This window comes from Petaurus breviceps, unplaced genomic scaffold, assembly GCF_028583685.1.
Source record: "Petaurus breviceps papuanus isolate PSGF00001 unplaced genomic scaffold, PetGlider_PUasm1.0 183, whole genome shotgun sequence".
NCBI lineage: Eukaryota > Metazoa > Chordata > Mammalia > Diprotodontia > Petauridae > Petaurus > Petaurus breviceps.
The window spans coordinates 16,203,005-16,228,760 of NW_027185791.1; the positions used below are offsets into that span (position 1 = coordinate 16,203,005).

At 41.5% G+C, this 25,756-nt stretch overlaps 2 protein-coding genes and 1 long non-coding RNA gene across 5 annotated transcripts in view; 1 reads left to right on the forward strand and 2 right to left on the reverse strand.

Annotated features, from left to right (window-relative positions):
- ACER2 (alkaline ceramidase 2) overlaps positions 1-6,747 on the forward strand; it is a 38,800-nt gene extending 32,053 nt beyond the window's left edge. For both annotated transcript variants that reach the window (XM_069087921.1, XM_069087920.1), the window contains one exon: positions 1,136-6,747. In XM_069087921.1, coding sequence (XP_068944022.1) covers positions 1,136-1,322 — 187 coding nt within the window. In that variant the 3' untranslated portion in view covers positions 1,323-6,747. The remainder of the gene's footprint in view (positions 1-1,135) is intronic.
- Positions 1-7,086, reverse strand: part of RPS6 (ribosomal protein S6) — a 63,187-nt gene extending 56,101 nt beyond the window's left edge. The window contains exon 1 of one of the 2 annotated variants that reach the window (XM_069087923.1): positions 7,081-7,086. The gene's annotated coding sequence lies outside the window, so the exon portion shown is untranslated. The remainder of the gene's footprint in view (positions 1-7,080) is intronic. The other variant, XM_069087924.1, reaches the window with a different exon arrangement.
- Positions 7,087-8,119: 1,033 nt separating this feature from the next.
- LOC138160990 (uncharacterized) lies at positions 8,120-17,589 on the reverse strand. Its single transcript, XR_011168234.1, has 3 exons — positions 17,145-17,589; positions 14,079-14,170; positions 8,120-8,266 (listed from the first exon to the last, which is right to left on the reverse strand). It is a non-coding gene; the product is annotated as an uncharacterized lncRNA (long non-coding RNA).
- Positions 17,590-25,756: the final 8,167 nt, after the last annotated feature.

Sequence of the window (25,756 nt, forward strand, 5' to 3'; positions counted from 1 at the left end):
TCTCTCTTTCCCCAAATGTAGAACACACGTATCATCTCATATACATGTATATATGAACAATTACTCATATTTGTATATACACACGTATGCTCATGAACATACAGATGCATGTACACCCATATGTAAGACAGTGTCCCAAAAGTGTGTCTTGTTTCTTTCACTCCACATCAGTTCGTGTGATACTTCCTAGGTTTCTCTGAATTCCTCACATTTCTCTTTCCTTCCTGGTCAGTAATATTCTGTTTTGTTCATATAACATTATGTGTCTGGCAGGTCTACAGTTAGTGAACATTCATTTTGTTTCCTTTCCTTTTCTTATCCCCCAAAGAGCTTGCTGCGAATAACTTGGTATATGTTAGACCTGTGTTTATATCTGACCTCCTCAGAAGTCATATAGAAGAGTGGGTCATGGGTTCAAGGGTATGATGAATCTAATTACTTTTTTTTTAGCATAATTCCACATTATTCACAATGGTTGAATCTATTCACAGCTCCACCAACAATGTATGAGACTGTCTTTTCATAGCTCTTCCAACCTGATCATTACTATTTTGTTCCTATTTGAAAATATGTTGTTGACATTGTTCATTTTAAGGGGCCGTGAAAACACTCAGGTCTTCTCTAAACATTTACAATTTTTAAAAACAGGTGGCTTTCTCTAAACATAGCTGTGTTTTAAGACATAGACACGAAGCAACCATTTCATTTTCTGGTAGGTCCTCAATAAAAGCAGCTTTACTCCGTTAATTTCCCTCGTCTCACAGCCTCTACTCTCAAACTGTCGTGACCCAGTCTTGGTCTCTTCTCTTCACAAGATTTAGTCTCCTGTTTTAGAATTAGTTCCTGTTATGGAGAACATATGAGTCATTTCCAGTGTACAGCATGAGAAAGTCGGCCCTGAACAGGTCAGGGATCTCTGGCTATGGAGAGGAGCTGTAACTTCATCTCCAAATGAAGAGGGCCCAGAGCATGTAATTATACTCTAAAACAAGGAGGAGAGGAACCAGTCTGTCTAAAATGGCAATGGCATTCTAGATCAAGCTTTTGCAAGGAGCTTCCATCAATCATTAAGCATTTCTTAAGTGCCTGTATTGTGTCTAACACTAGGGTTTGTGATGTTGTCTGTCTTTTTCAGGCACATCCTCATTTGTCTGGCTGCCTATCTGGGTTGCGTCTGCTTTGCATACTTTGATGCTGCCTCGGAGATCCCGGAGCAAGGTCCCGTCATCAAATTCTGGCCCAGTGAAAAATGGGCCTTCATAGGAGTCCCCTACGTCTCCCTCCTGTGTGCCAACAAGAAATCTCCAGTCAAGATCACATGATGTAAAGCTCAGCAGTTCTCGATTTTTCTTATTTATTTTTCCTCACTTGCTGTGTTTAGCTAATGATCATGACAGCTGGAAAAACTTGGGTTTTTTCACTCCTGTATATCTGAAACTCGCAAGGGTTCAACCGTGTACAGTAAGAAATGCATTTTTTCTTCCTTTCTCTTGGAGAGGAGGAAGACAAGGTTTTGGTGTGGTTTGGGTGTTTTTTTTTTGGAGACTGAAAATGCTTACAAGTAGAATTTCAGTTGGCCCTGGGTTTAGCTTCTTTGGGCTTTATTTTTAGATGCCTCTTCTCCTTACTACTGGCTCGTGAATCTTAAAACACTGTGATAATAGATGTCCTGCTAGACCAAAGCAACAGGCTGGGAACTCCTGGGGAAATCCTGGGGTATTTGTTAAATGCAGACCTTCCTTCCTTCTCTTTCCCACCCACATGTTATCTTCTCTGGCCTCTTGTGGCTGCAATCGACAGACAAATCTACCTGTGGGCTAAACCTCCATCTTTGTTCCAGGGATTTTCATTGGAGGAAACCTGGCCATGAAGAATCATACGAAGGGCTTGTGGGAGAAGAATTTTTAATACCTATCTCACAAAACTTAGATTTTAAATAAGGTTAGAAGTTATTTGTGCTGAGAGTCCTAGATTCATCACCTATGTTTGAACAAAATTAATGGGAAAAAAATTGCCATCATCAAACCATCCTTCAAAATGAGCATAACTTTTTTCATATCCCTGTTTTCTTTTTTGATCCCTTTCTCCCAGCTCATAATTCACAGATAAGAAAAGCTGTAGACTCACAGAGGAATAGAAAAGCAAAGGGAATAGATTTATAGAATGTTAGGGTTTGAAGGCATCTTAGCTGCCTGGTTGTAGTGGAAAGATCCCAGAGGCCCCTTCAAATCCTGGCCTTTGGGAAGCCACTTTGAAGCCAAATTGATTTTTTGGCTCTTAACTTCCTCCTCTATAAAGCAAGGAGGGTAGTTTTAGAGAAGGTCCACTTGGACTTGAAATCTCAAGAGCCTGTGAGATTATTTAGTCCTTTCCCTTCATCTTCCAGACAGGTATAACAGATATGTACCATCCGCTGTAGGACAGTAGCCTTACCTTCTGTCAGGCTGCCAATAGCCGGGCTATAACTTTGGGGCAGATTTACCTCCCTTTCTTGGGGAGAGGGATATGAATTGACTGGCACAAGCCCAATGAAGCTAAACTCTGGTGATTTTTGTATTGGGTTGATCTCTTAAGTGAAGCCTAGAGTAACCTGAAATGCTCTGAAATGTCATGCAATAACTTGGAAAGTCACTTTTAGGGATCATCTTTAATTCTTCTCCCTACCTCCCGAGTATGGCAGTTTAGTTTGAAGGTATCTTGGATGGGTGGTTGTAGTGGAGAGGATACCAGATGCGGGGCAAAGGACCTGGGTTTGGATCCTGGTTCTCTCATTTTTATGAGCCGTCTGACCCTGGGTAAGCCACTAACCTCTCTGTAAAATGAGGGTGTTGTTTTTTGTTTTCCATATGTTCTGGATTCTTACCTATTACAAGACTTCCCATTATGGCATATAACAATGCCATTCCCCCTATAGCACTCACTAGCTAGCAATAATAGATGTTTAACCAAGCACCTGTTAGATGTATTCAAAGGTAGCACTAACATGACTTGCTCATTCAGCATTGCTTCTCTTTGAACTTTGAAACTCCATGAAGACCCCATGGACTCAGTTGCCCCCATTCTTCACTGGGATGAATCAAGAATCAGCAAAGATCTGCAGATGTCTCCTGAATTAAAATCTTGTTTCAGACATTTACTAGCTGTGTGACCCTGGGCTAGTCACTTAGCCCCTTTTGCCTCAGTTTCCTCATCTGTAAAATGAGCTGGAGAAGGAAATGGCAAAACCACTCCAATATCTTAGCCAAGAAAACCCCAAATGGAGTCATGAAGACTCAGACACGACTAAACAATGGCAAGAATAAGAAACGTCCGCAAGGTTTGTGGCACTGGTTGCTGACCTCAGGGATATTTTGTTTTCGTTTCACTGGAGTGTTTCTTACCTTGTCCACGGCATTTCACTGTCGGGGTAGGCGGAGGAAAGGAGGATCGTTGTATATCTTCTTTATAAGGTCAGAAAACACTTTGTGTTGTCCTAACAGACGATTCAGTCCCAGAGAACTAGGCCATGGCATTTATTCATCAAGGCCAGTCAATGTTATTATTCTTGGAATTCACGCAGGATCCAAAGTCGATGCCCTTGCAAGAGTTTAGGAGATTAAAAAGCACTTGATGTTCTCAAACGGCAAATGGACTTGTTTTAATTGCTTTTTGTGAGGGTGCTCTAACAGTCTCAGACAATTTGGAATTCTCTCTCCAACGCTGGCTGCAGGTTGGCTTTCTAGGCCTACTCGCTGCCACACTTCGGCCAAAGTCAGGAATTCCTGGAAGGGGAACTCTCAGGAGGTTTTTATTTGCTTGTTTTGTTTCATGTCCAGCCATTCTTCACTATAGAAACAGATAAGAGATCTCCAAGACATAGGAAGTATTTTCATTTTTCACAACTCTGGTTGATAACTCTAAGGCTGTTTGCATGGACATAAATACTGCCCATCTTCATGTCTCTGGACAGTAAGAAATGATAGGCTTCTTGTCTTAAGACCTGCTTATTTTATACTCAATGGATGGTAAGAGGGTTTGGGGAAGAGATATTTCTGAAATTGTTGCCTGGAGGCTTTGGCTTCAGGCTCCCCCCCCCCCCCCCCAAGGCTCTAAATCTGTTGTCTTCCTTATTTGGTCCCCAGTGGGAATTTTCAGAGCTCCCTTTGGAAGGAGTAGGGGGATGGAAAGAAACACAAAGAACTTGGTACTGGGAGCTGTCAGGGAGGCGATAGGTGAATGTTTGAATATTCTAGGAGTTTTGTGGGGTTGAACATTATGATACCAGCTCTTGAGATCTTTTTTCCTTTCCTTCTGTAAGGCGAGTTGATTGTGTTGGGTCTGTCAGACTTTCTAGGCTTTGTTACAAGCAGCAAACCATTGTTGATGGTGACCTGTTAAAGAGCCCCAGGTCAAAACCGAGGTCCATGGTCTCGTGGTTATAGGTACTCACTCCCTCTGTTAGAGGTCACATCCCATTGCTACCCTCCTGGCCTTTTCATTCCATGTGACTCTGGTTCACGTCCTTCCATAAATGTATAGAGGATCCACTCTGGCCTTTCTCTGGGTCTTCAATATCTCAAGGATGGCTACATCAGTGCTTGGGCTTTGACCGGTCCATGTCCCCTTCTTTGTCATATGTGTCGCTGATGATATTAGGGTTATAGGGATATCACAAATCAAACCTACCAGTCTTTATTTAAAAATCGTATTTATGTCATTACCTCTTATTGAACTGTTTATTCATAGCAGTAGATTTCTTTCATGGTTGGTAGTTCATCCTTTGGCATAAGTGAAACTATTAGGCATGAGATTTTTTTTTCAAATAGCTTTTGAATTGCACTATGTTTATTTAAGCTCCTTAAGTTCTAAGATATTTTAATACTTATTACTGAACTTCCCTTTTAAAATGGAGTTGGTATGAACTGGGCCTAAAAAGAAAGCTTAGATTTATCCTTCTGGCTCCATTGGATATGACGACTAAAGAACCCCTTAGAATCATGTCTTTGAGAAGTTTTCTCTGACATTTTATCAAATGATGTGCGATCACAAATATATTTTTAAATGGGACAGGTCTGAAAATCTTAATATTCAAGAACTAGGTTGTGACAATTTTTTGTATTGGCTAGTAAACTTTTATTTCAGTCAGAATTCAGACAGAATTCATCCAAAGCAGATGACCCAACAGGTGTTGGGATCTGAGATGTAAAATGTATTGAGTATTCTGTGTTTAAATTGGGTCAGGTACCTGAGGAGATTTTTCTTTTTGCTATTTTTTTTATATCTTAAAAATGTTGAATTTTGGAATTGAAAACTGTTCCTCGTTCTTTATATTGAGGCTTTCTAAAAGGAGAAAAAGTTCTGTAGTGACTGGCACTATGCGATGTGATTGATAGTGGTGAGCATGACAGTGTTCACAGTTAAGAATAAGCTAAAATTTCTATGATGGTTGTTTGAGACATTCTAGTATCTTAGGGTTAGGAAAAAATGAAAGGTTAGAAAAAAATCTTGTTCGGAGGTAAACCAGTGTAGAAATTCTTATCATATGCAGATTGTTTTGGGGTTTTTTGGAAATATTTTTTGTTACTTAGTGACCAACTTGCCTCGTCCTTCATACAAATCCTTCGGTCCTACTAAGGGTCACTAAATACTTGTTTATTATGTTTTTCACACATTAGCTATTTTTCTCTCGTTGATACAGCATGTCCAAAGCGTCCAGAACACAGAACATCATATAAGAGAGCAGAGGAAACAACTTTATCCAACCCCTTCTTTTTCCAGAGGAAGGGGAAAGATTTGTCTCCAAGGTCAGATGGAAAGTGAGTGGGAGCATCGGGACTAGAATCTAGGTCTTCGGTCTCCTACACTGGTACTCTGCCATTTTCCTTGCTTGTTCAACTCTTGGTGCTAGAGCGCTGATATTCTAAATCCTTTTCTGACTATGCCCAATCATGGAACAAAACTGTTATGTAGCAATCGGGTTTATACACTTACTCTGTCTCTAGGGCTGGTAAGGGCTAAGGCCTATTCTGGCAAAACCACCCAGGATATGTTATTTCCAAAACAAAGTTTGGATCTTTCAACACAAGGGCTTTATCTGGGTGCTATCAAATCCAACTTCGAAGCCATGCTAACCAGCCAAATTCTCTTTTTACAAATATTTCCTACACTTTCACTAATCTCTCACTGTTTGAACAGTTTCTCTTTCATATATTTGCTAAACCAGACTTTCATATTTTTGTATTTGCAATACATAATCACAGAGAGCACAGGATTCTTCTATTTGTAAGTGATTCTTTTGTTAGTGTCCCATGGAAGGGGAAACGTGTCTACTGTGGTAGCAAGCATTTTCCCTCACTTTGGGGGTAGATTCATACTTTTTACATTCCAGCTGTTGCACTTAAGGCTTTGAATTTTATAGCTGTCTTTTAATATAAAAGCCACAAATGGTATTTTCTGTACTTAAGTGAATATAATGTGATTCCATCACAACTTCTGTGATACCTGTAATGAAAATGAGTTTAATGAATTATGGCACAATACCTGTGGTGATCTAGTCAGGGGAATCATTGAGGTTTCTTTCAAGAACTGTGAAACGAATTCATCTATTTTTGGAGATAAATATTTTCAACAAAAATCATCTCTATATAATTCTTTCATTGAACTGTTATAATTCTACCCTATGGATTTAAAACATCTCAAATGTTTTGGTTTCATCTAATCCATCTGAAAAGCATGGATTGTATTTTCTATTAAATTACTATAGAAAAAGTTCTATGCCTAGCTCTTCATTTGTTTTCTTTTCCTGTGAATGAAAGGAATTATAACATTCATTGATATATTACTTACATGAATCTTGCCTGGACAAAACTTTGTATGTAATTGATTTCCCTGCCTGAAGTCTCTCCCTACCCCAATCTGTTCTCTACTCAACATGTATATGGTGATTTTTTAAAGTATAGGTCTGACCATGTCACCCCCAGCTCAAGGAACCCCAGTGGCTTCCTGTTACCTTTAACATCAAATATAAACTCCTCTTTGGGGGCATTTACAACTTTTCAGAGCCTGGATCCTTCCTTTCCAACTTTCTCACGCCTTACTTCTCCCCATGTACACTCTCACCCAGCTGCACTGGCCTCTCTTTGAGGAGAGAGTTCCTGGAGCATGGGATTTCATTTTCCTTTTTTAATGCCTTTGTACGGCTGGTCCCTCCAAGACTGGAACTCTCTCATCTCCACCTCGTAAATTCCCTGGCTTCCATCAAGACTTAGCTCAAATCCCACCTACTGGAGTGAAGAAACAAGGGTCTTTTCAGAACCTGAATGTGTTTCAGGATCATAGATTAGGCTATATTAGGCAGACAGGGGGCTTAGGGTGATTTTAATCTGTTTTGATGGTCTTAGAAGACTGAAATGGGAGAGACAGGGGACTATTTGGAGAAGGAAACTGCTCTCTCTCGTGAGAAAGGTGCATGAAATGAAGAGTGTTCAGACATGGAGGAAGCGGGGAGGGGAGCAGATGTCCCATGAACTTCACTTTCATTTGAACCATCAGATAAAGGAAGGCTGCATACACACAGACACACACAGTTGTGTTATAGAAATACATTAGACTTTAATAGGGAAATAGGTGGGGACAGGGAGAAGGGAAAGGGAAAGTAGAATAGATAAGGCACTATCATCAGCAAAACAAAATCCAATGTATGAGGTGGGAGTGTGAAGGGTCTGAGAATAATAGGAACGAAAAATTAACTGGGGATGAGGTGGGGCAAAGGGAAGAGGCAACAGGGTGGAAACAGATTTCCTTCTTTAGGGACCACGAGTGTTGGGGAAATGTGTCTTTTTACCGTCTTGTGATTTGTAAAGAGGGGATGGGAGTAAGGAGAAGGAAAAGGACAAGAAGACAGGATGGAGAACATACACGATTAGCCATCGTCACTATGAATGTGGATGAGATCCACCCAGCCACGAAGCCCACCCTGACAGCAGTTCACAGACTTCAACTGAGAGGCTGGAGAAGAATCTGGGATGTTTCCGATGAACTCAGAAAATCAGGGGGAGGAATTGCGATTTCAGACAAGGCTACAGTCAATTTCATCAATTTACATAAAAAGAGAAGCTGTAAAATGTAAAATTTACCTCATCTGTAAAATGAGCTGGAGAAGGAAATAGCCAACCACTTCAGCATCTTTGCCAAGAAAACTTCCAAAAATCGGAAATGACCGAACAACAACTTCTTACTTCCAGGCTCGGTGCTCTGTCCACGGTGCCGCCTAGCTAGAAATAGAAATCTTTATGGAAAAAAATAACAAGACAATGTATCAGAACTTATGGGATACAGCCAAAGCAGTCCTCGGGGGAAAATCTTTATCTATAAACACTTTCACTAACAAAGAAGGGAAAGAACAAATCAGTGAATTGGGCATGCAACTTAAAAGCACCCATCAATTCAGCCTCTTCAAGTATACGGCAAAGTAGAAATCTGGAAAATCAAAGAAGCAAATGGACAAATCTGAAAGCAGGAAATCCCCAGTAAATTGATAAAGAAAACTATTAACTATTTTTTTTGAGGGGGGGACTCATAAAATAGGTAAATGGTTAATCTGATTTTTTAAAAAAGAGGAAAGCCAAACTATCAAAAATGAAAGAGAATTTGCAGCAATTGAAGAGGAAATAAAGGAACATAAGAAACAATTTTGTCCAGTCACGTGCCAACAAAACTGGTAAGTCAGATAAACATACAAAATATACAAAAACTTAAAATACCCAGATTACCAAGGAGGAAACAGAGCAGCTAAATATCCGCAAGCAGAAAAAAGAAAGTCACAACTGAATTCTCAAAGGGAAAGAACAAAACCAGCTCCTCAAGTCCCACATACTGCAGGGGGCCCTTCTGTAATTCCTTCCATGTTAATGCTGTCTCCTCTGAGACTGCCTTTCATTTACTTTGTATATATCTTGCTATGTACCTTACCCTCCTTGAAAGTACCTAGATGTACCTGTCTCCAAGTTGGCTTTTCTCATTATAATGTGAACTCCGTGAGAGATGGGACTCCTTTTCTCTTTCTTTGTTTCTTTATCTTTCTTTGTTTCTTTCTTTTTCTTTCTTTCTTTGTTTCTTTCTTTCTTTGTTTCTTTCTTTCTTTCTCTTTCTTTCTTTCTTTCTTTCTTTCTTTCTTTCTTTCTTTCTTTCTTTCTTTCTTTCTTTCTTTCTCTCTCTCTCTCTCTCTCTCTCTCTCTCTCTCTCTCTCTCTCTCTCTCTCTCTCTTCCTTCCTTCCTTCCTTCCTTTCACTTTTTGGAGGGGGAAGGTAGGGCAGTTGGGGTTAAGTGACTTGCCCAAGGTCACACAGCTATTAAGTGTTAGGTGTCTGAGGCCAGATTTGAACTCAGGTCCTCCTGACTCCAGGGCCGGTACTCTATTCACTGTGCCACCTAGCTACCCTACTGAGACTCATTTTACTTTATTTTTTGTTATCCCTATCACTTAGCACAGTGCTTGTCAAATAAACTTAATAAATAAATAAATAAACAAAACGAACTTAATAAATGATGGCATTTAATGACCTCAGACACTGGCTATGTGACCCTGGGCAAGTCACTTAACCCTGCCTGCCTCAGTCTCCTCATTTGTAAAATGAGCTGTAGAAGGAAATGACAAACCAATACAGTATCTTTGCCCAGAAAACCCCAAATGAGGTCACAAAGAGTTGGAAATGACTGAAAAACAACTAAACAATAACATCGGTGCTTTGATTCAACTTGCCATTTGATGTGGAAGCCACAACTAGTTTTGTTGCAGAGAAATGATGACAGATACAAGTCTAGCCAGAACCAGAGCAGGCATAAAACTCTCTTTATGGAAAACGCCACACTTTATGTCATTTGTTCTTGACATTATTATAAATAGTAAATTTTAAACTTCAAAAATTTTCCATGTGGATATAAAATATTCAAGCACGGACATTTCCAACTTAATCTGTTTGTTAACATGTTCTTTGTAACTTTCTTAGGTCTAGACAATCAAAAAAGCCAAAAAATCAAGGCTTGATTTGTGTAAATGCTAATTCTGGAAATGAAGTGGATGGGATTTAGCACACCTCTGGCTGTGACACTCAAGGAGGCCTTTTGGGAGAAATCTGGCTTTTGGTGGAGGCCTCGAAAGACCAAGAGGTGAAGGAGATGAGAATCTCAAGGGGGAAAAAATCAGGGGGTGTAGTGCCAATATTTACAGCACCCACAATCATGGTAAAGACCATGACTATAAGTATCGCATGATCGTCGATTGCAAAATATACCAGATTCTCCAGGTAGAAGATAGAACTGAAGCATTTATTCAAACACAAGAAAACCCAAACCCCAAACCAGTAAGCTGATTCCATCATAGTACCAAAGATAGTCAGAAGCCATAATAACACTAAGAGTTACAGCATCCTTCAGCCTTCCCACAAACCAGTACAAGATCAATATCTACTCAAGAGCCTCTCTGACTCCTTGTCTCTCCCCCACCATCTGGCTAGCTCTGACCAGCTTCCTGTGGGATCTGCTTCACTTCAGCAAACTCCTCCCACCACAGGCTCCATGTGACTGCATTCAGCCCATCAGGGGGTAAAGTTTACTTTCAAAGCAGGGGAAGTCTTTAAACTCCTCCCTAGGTCTATTAAGGGGCAGGGAAGATCTTCAAATTCCCATTCCCATTACAGGAGGTCATTTTGGGAAACAGTTTAATTTAGTGTTTGTTTTTTAAAGTCACTATGACCCATTCTGGGCAGCTAGGTGGTTCAGTGGATAGAACTCCTGGTCTGGAGTCAGGAAGACTCACCTTCCTGAGTTCCAATCTGACCTCAGGCATTTACTAGTTCTGTGACCCTGGACAAGCCACTTTACCTTGTTTGCCTCAGTTTTCTCATCTATAAAATGAGCTGGGGAAGGAGATGGCAAACACTCCAGTGTCTTTGCCAAGAAATGGGGTCATAAAGAGTCAGACACGACTAAAAAAATTAATGATCATTCCACTCAGCTACATTTTAAAAATTTTGAGTGGGAATGGGGTAGGCTAAGGAGTAAAATTATAGATCATTAAAGTTTAGAATGTACAGAATTATCAAGTCCAGATATAAAAATTGTATCACTAAGATATAACATTCCAGATGTATACAGACCAGGTCAGCTACCATCTACTTATTTGGAAAACAACTGATTTCATTCTCTTCTCCATTCACGCTCAGTGGGACCTAACATCCCCATAAGTGCCTCCCACACAGGAGCCAAACTCACTTACGGCCCTGTAGCAGCAAGCACCCCAAGCGCGTTCTCAGGGTTTGCAGCTACCACAGGTTCTTGGATCTGCTTTGTTAAAGGAAAGCAACTCAAAATGGGTTAACAAGCTTACTTTAATCAGTCAGACATATATCGTTTACCTTGTTCAGGAGAAAAGGTCAGCACCCTGAACCTCAAAGTATACAGGCATAATTATCAAGACAGAAACATCAAGTAGACAGATTTCCAAACTGTCCAACCATTACATCCATACCCAGTCAACATCTGGGTTTCCACATTCTGGGTTTTTCAAAGCTGGGGGACTCTCAACAATGGCTTCCCAGAATTCAGATCAAATCACAGAACACTTCTCAAAGTGAGTCCCAAACCAAAGTTACACATCAGGGCTTATATAGCCTTCTCCTGGCTCAGAGAATGTAACAACCTTATTGACTCACTGGCCAATCAAGAAGTATCTACTGAAAAACAAGCCTCCCCCACCCCAGGCTTCAGGTGCACATTAGCCTAGGGGCAGGGAAGATCTTTAAATTTACATTCTTATTACAGGCCCCTAGCCTATGTTCCTGAATGCCCCCAGCAACGGCCTCTCAGCTAAATTTAAATGAATAGTGGAGAACAAACCTACTTACTCATTTAACTCCTAATAGGTTCATGTCTCCCTTGTCCTAAAAACAAGCAGTTCACGTGCTGTCTCCTCCAGGAAGCACCTGTTATGATGGCACCATCATTACAACGATAATAACAACAAGAAAATCGCTGACAAATCTCCATATGAAACTGCAGACCTCAAGGTATCCTGGAGGACTCAGACAATACACTCAATTGGAACCAGACCATTTATCACAGACAAATCTGTTGCTATGATCACCCAGACATAACACTGAGACGTAAAAACTCAAGAGTAGTGTTTTAAATAGATGTTGCCATGCCCCAAACTCAACCTTCAAGCTACATGTAACGAAAAGCTTTCAAAACACAGAGACCTAGCAAGGAAAGGGCTGCTAGGTGGGGGCAGTGGATAGAGCACTGGGCTTGGAATCAGGAAGACTTCTCTTCCTGAGATCAAATCTGGCCTCAGACTCTTACTAGCTGTGTGACCCTGGGCAAGTCACTTAACCTTGTTTGCTTCAGTTCCCTCGTCTGTCAAATGAGCTGAAGAAGGAAATGGCAAACCACTGCAGTGTCTCTGCCAAGAAAACCCCCAATGCAGTCACGAAGAGTAAGACACAATTGAAACTACCTAACCATGCAACAAGAACAAAGGCAAAGGAGATCAAAATCGTATGGAAATAGGACGGAGAGTGCCATCTCCGCGGCCCTGTCTGCTACTGGAGTTGTATCAAGGATGCTTTCAGGGAGTTTACAGAAGATGACTTACATCCTAAAACTTTTATTCAGCTATGAAAAAGCAGTTATTTTATCACCTGTACCAATAGTGCAGAGAATTCTAAATATGAAAGGATAAGAATAAAGTAGTAATTTGTCCTAAGGCCATTTCTATCTGAATCCAATAGAAAAATATAAGAACAAATTATTCTTTATTAATAGAATAGAATGTAATCACGTGTGTTTTTAACCAACCTGCTATCATTGTACCATAAAGAAACGAGAAAATTCAAAGTAGCATGAAAGGTTTTGTGTGAACTGATGCAGAGTGAAGTGAGCAGAACCAGGAAATGAATTCATATAAAAACTAAAGCATTGTAAGCGAAGAGTAAATGCTTTTTCATTCATTTTTTACATAGCTATGATCAACATAATGGCCATAAGGACTCAACAAACTATTGATAAATGATGCTCCCCATCTCCTGACCCATCACTGATGTCTCTTCATCTTGTCACTCTTTTCTGAGGGGTATGGGGAATGACCTACGTTTTCACACACGACCAATGGGTGGCTTTGTTTTGCTTGATCATCCATATTTATGACAAGAGAGGGCATTTTTTGGGTGGGGGAAGAGAATTGGGGAGAAGAGAGAGACTGGCAATACTTTTTTTTAAGGAAGAAAATAAAGAAAAGAATATCCAGAAATTATTTTTTCCCACTCACAATTGGATAAGTTTATTCGACTATATAGTCTAAGAGTATTTCCATAATCTTTTAATGGTCATGTAGCCCTCAGGAGTGTTGAAGGTGGCATAAAAGATACTCTCAGGGGCATGTGTGACCAGAGGAGAACTTGGGCTGGTCATGTGGCAAGAATAAGAAACAAGAGATGGACAGTAAGGAGCTACATTGGTTCCCTCAAGATAATAAGAGAATGAGAAGGCCTTCAGTCTATCATCATTTATTGCTGTTGTTCAGTCATTTCAGTCTTGTCTGACTCTTTATGACCCCGTTTGGGTTTTCTTGGCAAAGATACTGGAGTGGTTTGCCATTTCCTTCTCCAGCTCATTTTATAGATGAGGGAACTGAGACAAACAGGGTTAAGTGACTTGCCCAGGGTCACACAGCTAGTAAGTATCTGAGACCCGATTTGAACTCAGGAAGATGATTATTCAGATGAGTCTTCCTGACTCCACCCACTGTGCCACCTAGTTGCCCACACACAATGCCCAAAGTGCTGTGATCGTCACTTAATGGACAACATCAGGCTATATCTTCCATCAAAAAGACATTCAACAGATCCTTCATATTAAGAAATCTTTCTCCGGTAACACAGAAATCTCCTTTGAACTTGATAAATATAAAATTCTTTTCCTTTTTTATTCTTTGAGCTGCAAGTATCAAATTCTTCGTGTGAACCAAGAGAAGCTAGAGAATGAAGGGTTTCAGAGGTGAGCTGGAAGATCATATCGAACCAAAGGATAAAGATTTGACTTACAAACGCCTTGGTCTCTTCCAGGAAGGACACTTAGAGCTTAATGCAATCAGGGAGAGAGCAGTGGCTGAAGAGATTATGAGTTCACTGGCATTCTGTAACAAAAATTAAAAGGGAAAGAATGCGTTTAAAGCAATTGACACCAATGAAATGCCAGGCTTAATGTACACTTTTAGAACTGTCAAATGGACCACAACAGATTTGTAAGATAGCCTTAAAAACCCCATACAACGTTAATGAGACATGGGGCTAATGACCCTAAGGTGTCTATAGAATGACTGAATTTCCTTGCCAAAAAGGAGAAAAAAGATTGATAGGTGATCTGAGAGCGTAGGAAAAACACCCAGAAAGTCACAGACATACTAATGGAACAATAGTAAAAGCTGATACTGGGTCCATGCCACTGGATCTGTGAAAGGTAATTGAAAGTGATTTATGGGGGCAGTTAGGTGACATAGTAAATAGAGCACTGGCCCTGGAGTCAGGAGGACCTGAGTTCAAAGCCAGCCTCAGACTCTTAACATTTACCAGCCATGTGACCTTGGGCAAGTCACTTAACCCCAATTGCTCTGCCTTTCTCCCTCCAAAAAGCAAAAAATAAAAAATAAAAAGAAAGTGATTTACCTCTCTATGAAGCCTATGAAATAACAAAGATCCAAGAATAATGTCAACAAAGATGTGAGGAATAAATGACTGAGTCATGTGGATTTCCTTAAGGAAATAGAGGGGTTTATGATGGCAGTTAAGGTCCAGATCACTGTCACCAGAAATTACCAAAGGGCTATTGTCAAGTGGCCAGCTAGGTGGCACAGTGGATAGAACACCGGGCTTGGAGTCAGGAGACTTATCTTCCTGAGTTCCAATCCGTCCTCAGACTCTTACTATCTGTGTGACCCCTGGGCAAGTCACTTAACCCTGTTTGCCTCAGTTTCCTCATCTGCAAAATGATCTGGATAAAGAAATGGCAAACCACTCCAGTATCTTTGCTAAGAAAACCCCAAATGCAGTCAGAAAGAACTGGACAGGACTTAAAACTGACTGAACAATAGCATGTGCCAGGCACTATTTTAAGAGCCTTATAAATATGATCTCATTTGATACTCCAGCAACCCTGGGGTGGAGATGCTATTGCTGTTTCCACTTTATAACTGAGGAGCTGAGGCAGACAGAAGTTAAGGGATCTGTCCAGGATTACACAGCTAGCCACTCCACGCCCATATCCATTGTCCCTTTTGTCACATAAACACCTTGTTAAACCAGGTGGTCCGTGAAGGTCTCTTCATTTCAGTCTCAAGCCTGAACTATCAGATTGGCCCAAGTCAGTCCTGGTCCATAACCAGGTTTGGCTGAAGCCAAGTCTGACTTGATCAGCAGGATGGGGGGGAGCAAGTGTGATGACTGGAAGCCCACCGCAGTGGGGAAAGAGCCTTGGACTCATCCTCCCTGCCCTCACCTCTCCCTCCCATCTCCCATGACTTCCCTCATTTGTGTAGTTGGAAGATGAGATTTTACCACTGAGGAACCTGAGAGACTACAGAGTAGATCTTGGCAACAGCTGGTTGAGTCACAAAAGCAATGGTTGGTGAGGGTGCGATACAACGAGGCTGATGTGGGTCCTTCTTATCCATAGAGACCCACTGGCTTGGGATCCCCAAATCCCAAATTTGCTTTTTTTTTTTACTTACTTTTATTTTCCTTTTTTTATATTAGTCAGAGGCCTGGGATGGTGATTATCCTTTGTCCCTTTGTATGTGACTAAGATACAGAGTTATTTATATATCTGTTCTGATAAAGATCAATTCCCTTTGGAGCCCATTCCTCAATGGGGGTCAAGAAGGGAAGAAGCAGAATTTCTAAAAGAGTTGGATTTTGATAGACTCCACATCAAGGGTGTTAGGGGCATGGTGCACCAGTGATCTGGAAAATCCACATTAAAATTTTTTGGCCCTACCTTTGTACTAGAGAAGGAGTCTGAATTAATTATGGTATTAAAAGACAAAACATTGACATTATACAATACTATACATATATTTTACGCATTTCTGAATTCCTAAATCTTTTCTGGGTTTTCTGTTGGCCTTTACATGTGGTCTGCAGCTTCCTCAAAACTCCCCCCAAATTCCCATTTGATTTCTTATACTGACCTATGATATATCAAAACCACAATGGGAGAAGTCCCTATGTGGAAGGGATAATTGTATATTTATGATGCCCTATCATGGCCTTCCACTCTATACAAACAGATGTAACAGCAGTTAGATGCCCCATTCTGGCCATCATTCCACCTCAGGCTTCCTTTGCCACTCCAGTGTATAGACATGGGCAGGCCAACGGGTGAAGGGATCAGGACAGCCATAGCAGCTGCCTAGGCAAATATTGCTGAAAACTAAAATAGAGACTCTGGGGATGAAGGCACTCATCCGTAACTCTGGTAGGTAAGCAGAAAGTCATGACACTCATTCCCATAAGGAGCTCTGGTTGGTAAGGAGGCAAGTGTAGGACAGCCTTTATGAGTGCTGGTAAAACTATGCCATGACATCGAGGATGGGGCAGTGAGGCCCCTTTGGCTCTGCCCAAGATTGTGGGCTCCTGTAAAGTCCTCATGCTACTTGTTAGTCCGGAGCCATCTAAGATTCTAGTGGATATAGACTCAAGGGACTTCTGGGGCCAAGTCCTCCAAAGGTGAAGGTCAACGAGACTGTGTGACCCTGGGCAAGTCACCCTCTGTCTGTCTCAGTTTCCTCAACTGTAAAATGGAGATCATAGTAACACCTACTTCCCAGGGCTACTATGAGGATCAAAGGAGATAACATTTGTAAAGTGCTCACATAGTGCCAATCTCATAGTAGACAATTAATAAATGTTTTTCCCCTCCCCTCTCCTCCCCCCCCCCCCCCCCCCCTCCCCCCCCCCCCCCGCCCCGCCCCGGCCTTTCCCCTTCTCCCCCCCCCCCCCCCCCCCCCCCCCCCCCCCCCCCCCCCTCCCCCCCCCCCCCCCTCTCCCCCTCCCCTTTCTCTCCCCTCCCCTTCCCCTCCCCTCCTTCCCCTCCCCTTCCCCAATTTTTCCTACCACAGTTCTCTGCTTCACCCCCTGAAAAAAGAAGGCTCCTTCTCCTGTAACAAATAAGTAAAGTCAAACAGAAGAAATGCATGACACTGGCCATCTCTGACAATGCCTGGCTCATTCCATGCCTCTGACAAGATCTGGGAAGGGCTCTTCATCGCTGGTCTTACAGAGGCATCGATCAGAGTTCTGAAGTCTTCAGGAGTTTTTCCTTCACATCACGGGCACAGTTTCTCTCCTGGCTGGAGTCTGACCTCTCCCTGTGCCCCACAAGTCATCTGTCCCCCAGATACTCCGGGCTGAGTTTTTCAGACAGCAGGAGGATGTCTTTGTCACACACAGTTCCAAGTCAGAATGGAATCTAATTAAAAGGAAAAGGCCGCTGGAGGACACATTTGGGTTGCATTAAACCCATTCAGATAAATCACTGGAGGAACCCTAATGCGCTCTGCTGCTCTCTGGGTAATGTTTTAGAAGTGTGTCTTTTTCTTAAAGGGCCTCTCGTTATTCTCCTCATGGCATGAAGTGCCATGTGAATGCTATATATAGAAATAACAGGGACCCTAAATTCATTTAATTAAAAGCAGCTAGGTGGTGCAGTGAACAGAGCACCAGCTCTGGAGTCAGGAGGACCTGGGATCAAATGCAGCCTCAGACACTTACCAGCTGTGTGACCTTGGGCAAGTCACTTCACCCTGTTTGCCTCAGTTTCCTCAGTGTAAAATGAGCTGGAGAAGGAAATAGAAAACCACTACAGTATCTTTGCCAAGAAAATCCCGGAGTGAGTCACAAAGATTGAGACATGACTGAAATGTCTGAACAACAAAAACCCCAATGGACTTTTAAATAATGAACTCAGGGTAGGATATGAAACAGTCAGTGGGACCTTCCGTCTACATAGGTGCTTAATAAATGCTCCAAGCTGCTGTTGGCTGTCCTTCAGTCTCAAAGAGGACCACGACATCGAGATGTTGATGAAAAGGCAAGGCCAAGCAGTGGGCGGGGCCCTGGAGTCCAACCAGGCCCAAGCAGGGGGGCCTCGGGCAAAGGCTCTGGGTAACTGTTTCCTCAATGATTCAGTGAGTGGGGTTGAACCAGCTGAGCTCGGAGGCTCTGAGTGCCAGACATCCTATGAAGTGATGTATGTAACAGGTGCTGCCTGCTAGCCATGTTCATTTATAAAGGGAGGAACCTGAGGGATTCTTGTTAATAGAATAGAATATATATAATATAATTAAATGTTCACTAATTTATAAATAAAATAAATTAATTAATTTATTAATGTTCATTTAAAAATGAACATGTTTTAGGCAGTTATCACCTCTTATAGGAATACTTTCCTGACCCTCAAAATTGTTAATGTTCTCTCTCTTTCTCTTCCAACTAAATTTATTTTTTATATTTGGTTTTTGGAGGGGGGAGGGCAGGGCAATTGGGGTTAAGTGACTTGCCCAAGGTCACACAGCTAGTAAGTGTTAAGTGTCTGAGGCCAAATTTGAACTCAGGACCTCCTGACTCCAGGGCTGGGGCTCTGTTCACTGCACCACCTAGCTGCCCCAAATGTTCCATTTTAAATGTGCTTAAAAAGAATATAAGCTACTTGAGGGCAAGGACTGTTTTTAATGATGTCTTTGGATCCCCAGGACCAGTGCAGGGTTGTGCCACAGGTGTGGCAGCTTGCCAATCTTGCGTCCCCTGGGAGATGCAGCCTGGTAATGCTCCTACTGGCTCAGTCCCAGCTACTTGTCTCCAGTCTTTGGCGCTGCTAAATTGTTCAACATCAGATAGTGGTAGCATTTTTATCAGGGGGGAGCTAGGTGGTACAGTGGTTAGAGTACCATGTCTGGAGTCAGGAAGATTCATCTTCACGTGTTCAAGCCTGATGTCAGACACTAGCTGTGTGACCCTGGACAAGTCACTTCACCCTATTTGCCTTAGTTTCCTCATCTGTAAAATGAGCTGGAGAAGGAAATGGCAAATCACTTTCTTTGCCAAGAAAACCCCAAATGGGGTCACGAAGAGTTGAATTCAGCCGAACAGACGACTTTATCAGCTAAAATGACATTAAAGAAGAGGCATTCTCGTCTGCTTTGCTTTTGCATCCTAAGAACCAGGGGCCTTTCCCATTTGCTGGGCAATGGAAATCTTCCATATGGGTTTTCTCCCCCATTAGAATGTGATCTCCTTGGGAGCAGGGACGGTCATACTTTCCTATTTATATCTTCAGTACTTAGCCCAGTGTTTTGCACACAGTAAGCTCTTAATAAGGCTTTATTCATTCATAAAACAAATGCTTAGTAAATACTTACTAAGTTGAATTTCTGTGACCTGTAGTCCCCCCAGTGCCTAATACACAATGTAGCCAAGAACCCAGATTAGGGGGTCAGTAAATACTTGCTGAATGAATGACTAGTTCTGGACATAGAAAAGATGTAAAACTTATGGTAGTGAAGGATGCCTGGCACATAGTAGGTGCTTAACATGTGGATTGATTGATGCATACCAATGAAACAGTTCTCTGAATGAAAGGGCATTTTCCCCATTTGCCGTGGTTGTTGCTTTCAATTTTTAACTTTCACCAAAGAAAATGCTAACGAGCTTTTCTGAAAGGGTTTGTAAACTGGGAATCCGACCAGTTATACTCACTAATTGATTTTTTTTTTGAATGACTAAATGTGAAGTGAGCCCAAGGACTTTCCCGTTGAAAGGGAAGCAAAGTAGTAAGAAAAGACAGACTCGCCCCGAGGGATTCTTGTTGTTTTGGATGATTTCTGTTTGGGCGTTAAGTCACACAGAAAGAAAGAACTCAGAAACCAGCTGGCAAGATCCAACGCTTCAGTCCTCAGGGAGAGCGCATTAGCAGCTGCAATTCAGAAGAGAGGCAGCAGATGGCAGTAGCCACTAAGTACAGAAACTGCTTAGCAGCCACTCGGCAGAGAAACCACAGGCAGAAGTGGAGATCATAGCACAGGCTATTTCCATGCACACATAATCCCCAGGGTGCACCTCTCCCGCGCTACTTGGGAGAACTATAGAGCTCCTCGTCAATTAGTCAATGCACACGTGACTTCTGATGGAATAGATGGATGAGAGCAATTCGTGCCAGAGGTCACAAAGGCGGCTGAAGCAGGTGCGCTTAGAGCGAGGTCCAGCATGGAAGATGCCAAGGTCACCCACCACATCCCAGGTCACCACGAGCTGTCCCGACTTTTGTCTCTGGCCTTTACAAATATTATCACATATATGTCCCTGTGGAAGAGGGAATGAGGCCGACAACTTTGTGCAATTCTGCTTCATTTAAATCCAATTCACTCCAAAGTCAAGGCATCACCGGTGATGTCATTGGTCTTCTCTGAAAATGATGAACGAATAACTGCATATTTATTAAGCGCCTACTATGTACAAGGCAGTGGGCTAAGCTCTGGGGATAAGAGGGGGAGGGGAGAGAGAGAGAAAGAGAGAGAGAGAGAGAGAGAGAGAGAGAGAGAGAGAGAGAGAGAGAATTGCCATGATGAAGTCCAATGAGGTACAGCCAGGTGGGAAATGAAGAGATATAGCTGGCTTCAACCCCTTCCTTAGATGGCAGCTTTGGGAGGAGCTCTTTACTCCACCCTCCAATCAGTACTGAGGGGACTGATGAGGTCTAGATAACCAGGCTGATTCCCTCTTGCAGAATGATAGTCAAACTTCAAAGATGACATTGATATCTGCTGAATCAGGACCAAGGAGAGTTACCATATTTTTATTTACCACCCCTAACCCCCAAATTAGAGATAGTATAACTGCCTCTCTTGGAAACTGGAAAATAGGGCCATAAGGACTTGCCAGACCAACCACAAAGTTGAAGTCATGGCCTTTCTCTTCTATTAAATTTCATTGATGAGTTTTGTTTTCATATTACAAACTTTGCTGGTTACTTCTGTTTTGTGAGAGGTCCCTGGTCACAAAATAAAAGTTATGTAAAACTAATAATACAATGACCTCACCTGAAAAGGGCATGTAATGTTGCATATCCAGAGCACCCACTATACCTCTCTATTTAAGAAAAATAGCACAAACCTATCTTTTCTTCCTTTTATTCCTCACCCCATCAAAAAAAAGGGAAAAAAAATTTATTGTAATAAATACACAGTCAAAGATGACTGGACAACTAGGTGGTACAATGCATACACTGGGTCTGGAGTCAGGAAGGCTCATCTTCCTGAGTTCAAACCTGGTCTCAGATGCATCCTACTTGTGTGACCCTGGGCAAGTCATTTAACCTTTTTACCTCAGTTGCCTCATCTGTAAAATGAGTTAAAGAAGGAAATGGCAAACCCCTCCAGTATCTTTGGCAAGAAAAGCCCAAAGAGGGACTCTCACAAAGAGCCAAACATGACTGCACAATAACAAGAAGGACAACAAATTTCCTCAATGGATGTAAACAAAAATACACGTCTCATCCTGAACCCTAAATCCATCGCTTCTCTATAATGGACAGCACGCGTCATCCTTGCTTTTCTGCCCACTTTTTTTAAAGTGAAAAATGTAATTTATTGTTTTGTGCAATTGAGGGCAGTTGAGTTTTGCGTGGGACTCAGGCTCTAAAGTGGGCTTTTCCAGGTGACTGGGGACGACATTTAGTAAATTAGCAGAATAATTGACACACCTATCACATGGGACAGATGGCTTAAAGATAAACACCTGAATTAAAATAAATAGCTGAGTCCCAAACAGAAATCTAATGAAAAATACAACAGTTCAAGGTAATGCTCATCATTCCAGCACCAGCTGTAAGTCACATTATTCATCAATCTACCCCTTTCCCTTGCTCCATTCAGGGACTGTCTTTTATCTCTCTTTGTGTCCCCAGTACTTAGCACAGTGCCTGGTGCCTACTAGTCACTTAATAAATGTTTACTGATTGACTGATATCATGGAAGGTTATTGTATCGATCATAGTTCTTATAACTTTAAAAGTTATTTTTGCTCCAGTGTCGGGATGACCTGGGGATCAAATCCGGACTCAGATACTTAGCACCACACCCAGAAGTTACACTGGCCGTGTAACCTTGAGCAAGTTACTTAACCCCGATTGCTTTAAAAAAAAAAGTTATTTATTTTTGCTGTTATTATTATATATATATATCCTTCTCCTGGTTCTGCTCATTTCATCCTTCATTGGTTTACAAATGTCCTCCAAATTGTTCATTTTTATGACATTGATGCTGTAGTAAAATTGGTTTTTCCAGTCTTGCTTACTTTACTCTGAATCACTCACTAAGTCTCTCCTTGTCTTTCTGAAGACATCTGCTTCCTCATTTCTTCCAACAGCTCTTCTCAGCAATGCCATGATCTAAGGCAACTCCAAAAGACTCATGATGGAAAACGCTGTCTGCATCCAGAGAAAGAACTGCGGAGTCTGAATGCGGATGGAAGCAGATTGTTTTTACTTTTTGTTATTGGTTTTTTCCTTCTTGTGATGTTCCCCTTTGTTTCTAATTCTTCTTTACAACATGACTAATGTGGAAATGTATTTAATATGATCATATGTGTATAACCCACATCAGACCTCATGCCATCTTGGGGAGGAGGGGAAGGAGGGGGAAAAATTAGAACTCAAAATCTTATGAAAAATGAATTTTGAAAGCTAAAAATAAATAAATATTTAAAAAGAAAAAAATACGTGTTTCTTTCCTACTAGGGCTAATGCTTGACTGGACTCTTGAAACATCAGTTTCATCATAATGCCTGAGGCTGGCTGTCCTACATTCCAGAAACTCCTTTAAGATTTGGCATCACTCCTTTAAGATTTGGATGGCTAGGTGGCACAGTGAATAGAGTACTGACCCTGGAGTCAAGAGGACCTGAGTTCAAATGTGGCCTCAGACACTTAACACTTACTAGCCATATAAGCTTGCGCAAGTCACTTACCCCAATTGCCCTGCCCTCCCTCTTCCAAAAAGCAAAAAACAAAAACAAAGAATTGGCATCACCTTTAAAAAGCATAGGACTCTCTCGTCCAGTGGGTTTCTAAGATCTGGTTTCAAATAAGACATTTCATAAAGTGATCACTAGTACCTATTGTTTTGGTCTGAAGTACCCATGATAGGACTTGTTGTCTTAGGAAAATAGCCTGATCTAGTGACTGCTTGTAAATATTTAACAGCCAGCTCTCTGAAAAGAAGAAATGGGTGCATGGAATACTTATAAGCTTCTGCATGATTATTTTCTCCATCATTTTCTTAAGACTAGACAATTAAAAAAAATAAAGTCTTTGTTCATAGCATTTGCTGATTTCTGAGGTATAAATGTTCACAGTGAAAATTTAACAACCAGCTCCTGCGAGCTGTTTCAATCATGCCCCTGGCCTGATCCCTAGAATTACTCTGTGTGTATGTATGTATGTATGCATGCATGTATACACATATACATACATGTATACATTATATATGCCTCCTATCTCATTTTATCCTTACAAAAACCTTAGGAGGAAGGTGTCATTATTATACCCATTTACAGTTGAGGAAACTGAGGTGAGTTAAATGGTTTATCCAAAGTCACACAGTTAGTAAGTGTCTGAGGTGGGATTTGAACTCAGGTCTTTCTGACTCCAGTCCCAATGCTCTATCCACTGTGCTATCTAGATGACTATTATTTATTATTATTCTATCTTGTCTTCCCCATTAAAATATGGAGTTTCTTGAGGGCATGGACCAAGTTTTTTTCTTTAACTTATTTGCATTGCAAGAGGACCATAACATCAGGGAAGTGATAAAGTAAACTGGATTTCAGTGAGGGAGGGCTGTGCAAAGCCACCAGTCTCTCTTTCTCCTCCAGATTCTGGGTTCAGTGGCCAGATAGGAATCAGAAGCACTGGAGATGGCCCAGGATGCAGTGGGGGACCATGGCCTTTTCAAACTAAGGTTTTTCCCAGAAGCCTAGCATACTAGACTGACTGACAAAATGAAAAAAAAGAAAGAAAATGCCTTGGAAGTTGGATGGAACAAACAGATTTCTTGGGTGGGAATGGTGGTTGGATGCTCTCCTAGAAGCTTCTACCTTCACCTGTTATCCCGCACTGACCCTCATCTCCATCTGCCTCTTGATGACCTTGGTCCCACTCTGCTGGAGCCCCAAGCCAAGGGACCCGTTAGGCTGGAGTAGCTTTTCAAATGGACTCTCTCTTCTCCTAGATTCGCACTTTGCCATTACAACCACTAGGTGTCAATGTTTCATTATATATATAGCAATAATACAGCTATAAATTAAAAAATACAAACAAATCTACACAAATATTTATCACACTCTTTCCCCACCTGGTATATGGAAGGAGCTATTCTTCCTAAATCCTTCCCAAACCCACCTCAGGACCCTGCCAATAAGCTTGCCAAGGCCCCAGGTCACTACAATAATGGTTCTTTTTATTTAGAGAACTGAATGTTTCAGAATTCCCTTTTGAAATTCTGCTTGGGGGAGCTTACAGTATTATAAGGAAAAACAGCATCAATGGCTCATAAACTATGTCCCCAGTTTGAGAGATTTGGGGTCCAATCCTTAGGCCTTCCTAAGAAGGAAGTTTTCCAGCTAAATGTCTCCAACTGCCAAAGCTGTCCCACTGCACATTCATGCCATAAACCAATGGACCAAGGAAATACACACATCTGGGCTGACCACACTTTTATAGAGAGAAAGGATAAAGCTCGGTATAAAGGAAATAGTTTCGTATAACTCATAATATGAAAACCGACTGCAAGCCAATGCTTGCTTTAAAAAAACTAAAAAAAAAATTCAACAGACATTTCTTTTTCTCCCTCCTGTTCTAGCCTTCATTGAGAAAGAAAAACCAAAGTTTTATAACAAATATGTAGAATCAAGCTAAATAAATTCCTGAACTGACTCCCAAATTGTAGGTCTCATTCTGCAGGGAGACCGTTACTTGTCAGGAAGTGGGTAATAGGCTAAATGAGGCCTCTGGAATCTTGGTGACTTATTGCCTTCTCAGGGTTCTTGGGTCTTTCAATGTTGTTAATCTTGACAACATTTAGTTACTGTATAAGTTGTTCCCCTGGTTCTGCTAACTTCACTCTGTAACAATTCATTCATATCTTCCAGGGTACTTTAAAATTATCCCTTTTGGGATAAGAGGCAGGAATGAAACAAGGGAGGGCAGACTGGAGGGGGGGTAGTCAGACGCAAACACTTTTGAAAAGGGACAGGGTCAAAGGAGAAAATGGAATAAATGGGGCCCAGGATAGGATGGAGGGAAATATAGTTAGTGTTTAACAACATAACTACTATGGAAATGTCTTGCATAACTAAACAAGTATAATCTATATTGAATTGCCAGTCTTCTCAATGGGGGTGAGTGAGGAGGGAAGAAAGGAGAGAATCTGGAACTCAAAGTTTTAAAAACAAATGTTAAAAATGGTTTTTACATGCAACTGGGAAATGAGAGATAAAAGCAATGGGGTCTAGAAATCCACCTTGCTCTCCAAGAAAATAAGGGGGAGGGGAGAATGAGGAGGAATAGGGGAGGATGGCATAGAGGGCAGACTGGGGGAGGGGTAATCAGTAAGCGTGCCATCTTGGGGTGAGGGGGAGGGGAGAGATGGGAGAAAATCTGGAACTCCAAATCT